The sequence below is a fragment of the Schistocerca cancellata genome, chromosome 2, assembly GCF_023864275.1.
Source record: "Schistocerca cancellata isolate TAMUIC-IGC-003103 chromosome 2, iqSchCanc2.1, whole genome shotgun sequence".
Taxonomy (NCBI): Eukaryota; Metazoa; Arthropoda; class Insecta; order Orthoptera; family Acrididae; genus Schistocerca; species Schistocerca cancellata.
The window spans coordinates 135,820,044-135,824,543 of NC_064627.1; the positions used below are offsets into that span (position 1 = coordinate 135,820,044).

Consider the following 4,500-nt stretch of genomic DNA (forward strand, 5'->3'; position numbering starts at 1 on the left):
AGAGCAATTGATGGAGTTGAAGTACCCTTTATATTTGGTCGGGAGGGGGGGGGGGGGGGGGAGGCGGAGGCGGGATGCGAGACACGAGACACAGGCAGTCATCAACTTCAATAGTCATACTGTCATTTTTGTAGTGTGTTACGAAGAATGTCTGAAAGAGAGGCCAAACTGTGACTTGTATTCACCATAGTAATATTTTAGTTACGTAATGGGATACGTGCTATATGCTAAAAATACTAGTGTCTTATCTAACAATTCATACCCTAATGCTGCTGCGCGTAGGAAGGATCTGAAATGTGTACTGTTGAAACATCTGTCTACACTCCATGCTTGGCACCATCAGCTTTGAACTTGTGAAACAACATTTGCAAGCTCAGAAATTGTCAGATGACAGTGGAGTTGCAGAGGCAGTGCTAAGATAGTTACAGGCCACACCAAACTGTGTTCTTCTTCTTCTTCTTCTTCTTCTTCCTCCTCCTCCTCCTCCTCCTCCTCCTCCTCTTCCCTCCTCCTTGTGAGCAGCTCTTATTTAAGGGTGGGTGAAGTGAATTGAAAAACAAGTACTTACAGAAGTAACTTTGTAAAATTGTTATAACAAACTTCATGTGATTGAATAACTCACATGTATATCCTCATCTGTCAGAAAACACACTGGCATAAATTCTCAAAACAGTACTTGCTTTTCCTAGTTAAGATCACAGCAGGTGGTTGTTTTATGTGGTCCATTCTGATACAGATGTCTTCTTGTACAAGGGTGTGTAAAGTAATTACATCTGAAATTTCTTGTAAGTTGCTCATAAAAGTAGACTTAATTCTCTAGTTCATAAATTAGCATATTTTGTCCATAACATAATTAAAGTTGAAGAAACAGCACATGAATTGCAGTAAACAATGAAAATTAGAATTTTTGACAACTCTCTGCTGTGCTAAAAAAGGCCTACATTGTTACCACAGGTGACAAAGAAGTGGTACTTGTTTCTGAACATTAACTGACTATTTTTTTTCTTTTCTTTTTCAGATCTTAACTGCTCTAACAATTGGTAATTCTGATATATCATCAATGGTCCCCAACCTTATGAAGCGAAGAGAGGCTAGTGCAGGCCTTGATGGTTTAAAGCTAATGCTGCCCTTACCTTCTGCTTTACTAGGGCAGAGCAGTTGTGGATCTGAAGAAGATTTAAGTGACTGTAAAAAGTGTGATGAAATAGAATGTGAGGTGCTAGATGGCGTTCAAAGTGACAAAAATGAAGCAGTTAAGGACACCATTGTGGACACCACAGATGAAACGGAGAATAAGAAAGACTACAAGTTTAAAGAAAATGAAGATGAAGTGCAAGATAAAAAAACTTGTTCTTGTGGGTCAGGCATTGTGAATAAAGATAATGAGTTGTCTACAAATAAGGATACTAGTGTTATAGCAGTTGCCAACCAAAGCAGTTTCTGTGATCTCCCCACCACAATGAGGACAAAAGGTGCTGTTACAAGCTCATCATACAATAAAAATCAGCTTTACATGAGTACTAACATTCCAGATGATATAAAATTAAGTGAGATTTCAGATGACGATGCAAACTTTTTAGGAGCATCATATGATGACACAACATCGTACTGTCCTGAGTTACAGCGGTTGGCCGGATCACTTTCTGATGCATCTGTGTTCACACACCACACACTGGGTGGTAGTAGGGTAAGGACTGTTGGTGTTGGCCCTTGTACTGTGGGCGGTAATACTAGGATACATGTGAGAAGTCGTGAAGTTGGTACTCAAACAACACCTTCTGAAGATATTGGTATGTGTGAATTGAACAGCCGTGGTAGTACTTACAGCAGTGGCTCTGGTGTAAATCAAGGCACTCAGGTAAGCTTTGGTCCACAACGTGAGAATAGTGTGAAGCCCTACAAGGGCAGTGAAAAACTGGAGAGTCTTACTGGTCTTGCAGCTAAGGGATTAAACTACAGCTACAACATGAGCAAACTTGTTGAGGAACTTGCTGAAATTGCTGCTGGGCATCCATTACAATTAGACCATAGAAAAACGTGTTGAGTGCAACATGTTACATATTAGGATGACATAAAAATGTTCTGAACATATTTCTCATGTAAATGGTCAGAAACCTTTTGTAGCAGAAGTTTTATTCTGCTGCTTACTGCTGTTAATGGGGCTTCCTTTCACTGCCAATGCAAATAGCATATTATTTTGATACTATACTTTTTCCTTGTACCATAATCACACTTTTCATATTGATTTGACTTCTTCTGTAGAAGAAAATGAAAACACTTTTAAAAATTTGACAGGCATTGTGCTTCAGAAATATTTTAAAGATGGATATATTTTTCTGTTGTTCTGAAAAGTAATTTGTACATAGTTTCTTGTACAGCTCTATCATGCCAATGTAAACTTGTAATTAGTTCTTATACATGAACTGGAGCTCATAAAATGTGATGTGTAAATAATGCACATCACTGTGCTAAAAATTCTTATATAGAAGCTGTTATTTATTTTTGTTAGTGTATTATTCAGTGACTGTCATCTTTCATCAGGAGATAGTGTGTTGCTGTTATGTAGTAGATTTACATGCTTACTGAAAAAAATCTGCTAGATCTCTTGGTGCCTTTACATAACAGCTCTGTTCTGGAGCAAGAAACTGCACTAACGGTGTTATTATTAAAATCACCCAATTCTATTTACTGAATTAAAACTGCAACATTTCAAAAGACATAGTTGTATCCAAGGCTTTACTTGCTTCCACTGTTTTCATTACATTACATTTAGGAAAATGGTAGAATTGTCAGAGCTTCGTGAAAAATTTCACAAATTTATATTTTATGCCATCGGATTAGAAAAGGAGCTAAACAACACAATGTGACAAAAAATTCAAATATACCATTATTTAACAGTGTTATAGTCATGTGACAACCAAAACTAATACATGTGAAATTTCAGTTTAAATCTGCTAATATAGAAATTAAGGCACAAAATGACAAAATTAAGAATTTTTTATCTGATGATACAAACAACAGAAAACCCAGAATGGAATAATGACAATATTATGAAATGTTGTCCATATATGTAACTCATCATCTCCGCTATATGGTGAGTAGCAATCTATCCTTTTCATAATATTGTCTAATCTGAAGATTTGAGATGTAGGGTGTTTAAAAACACTGGCATAATTTCAAAAAGCAAGAAGAAACAGCAAATGTTTGTTTTCAGTAAAAGGCCAAAATCATGCCATGACAGTTGCAAAATGATACAAAAACATTACGTAAAATTCCGTATGAAATGGAAGATAAATGACAGAGGAAAATCTAGAAAAAGAAGCAAGTCTGGAGGGAGGTTCGCAGATGCGGAGACATCAGACCAATGCATTGGTTGCAGTTAAATATAAGTTGAAGCAGACCAAATTCACAGTCTGAATGGACTGCAAAATACAAGGATTTGTAGTCACTCTCTTTTAGTTCAGAAAGTTGCATAAGGTGACAAGACAAATATATTTCTGAGCTGAGCTGTATTATGCAAAGGAAAATTCTATTCAGGAAACTATTAAATTACTAATAATGACACAACAAACACTTCAGAATAAAAAGAAGGAAAAAATGCCAAGTTTTGGAACTATTGTGTTCCTCTGTGATGGAAGAAAAGGTGATTGGTTGGCTATGTGGGAAAGGAGGGCGTGTCATCCAGATTCCAAGTTGAGAGGAGACAAAAAGGAAAGAGAAAGTTTGAAAGGTTTCTTATTTTGCTTTGTCATTCTGTTTTTGGCTCTATGAACAGTTACTGATCATCTTGTTTTATTGATCTTCAAATTCACTCTCGTTATAAAGCATAAATATACTATTTGTGAGTGATATCATTTATTAATGTCATCTGTTTTGAGATATTGCTTGATCCTTATAAGGGGGATACCTATAATGCCAAACATTTTTTATTTTTCTTGGTAGATATTTTTTTTAAATCTACAAAACTGAAGTCCAGTGGCTAAGACATAGAAAGTACCACAGAATAATTTTTCTTGTCTAGTTCTGTCAGAAATTCATGAGATTGTAAGTTGATATCTCTTTACATAATCCTGTGTGGAAGCCAAACTGGGAAGGCGCGCGCACACACGCGTGCGCGCGTGCCCACAGACACACACACACACACACACACACACACACACACACACACACAGAGAGAGAGAGAGAGAGAGAGAGAGAGAGAGAGAGAGAGAGAGAGAGAGAGACCTACTGGCATTGCAGAGAATATGTGTGTGTGGTGGTGGGGGGGGGGGGGGGCTTAATATCAAGGAGGGACATTTAAGACTTACAAGGAGAGGTCCCCAGAAGTGGGATCAACTTTTTGAAACCTTCCACACAGTGATGTAGGTTAAGACCCTAAGTGTAACAACTGGCATCCATTCACCCTGATGGGGCCTCATTTGCAAGTAATTTATGAAAAAAAAAAATCGGAATTTTGCATGATGCTGATTAGCATTATAAAAGGAGCATTGTATTGACTGA

At 37.2% G+C, this 4,500-nt stretch overlaps 1 protein-coding gene across 1 annotated transcript in view; it reads left to right on the top strand.

Moving 5' to 3' along the window:
* LOC126161408 (smoothened homolog) overlaps positions 1–4,199 on the top strand; it is a 114,119-nt gene extending 109,920 nt beyond the window's left edge. Inside the window, exon 13 of the mRNA XM_049917189.1 lies at positions 1,019–4,199. Coding sequence (XP_049773146.1) covers positions 1,019–2,044 — 1,026 coding nt within the window. The 3' untranslated portion in view covers positions 2,045–4,199. The remainder of the gene's footprint in view (positions 1–1,018) is intronic.
* The last annotated feature ends 301 nt before the right edge of the window (positions 4,200–4,500 follow it).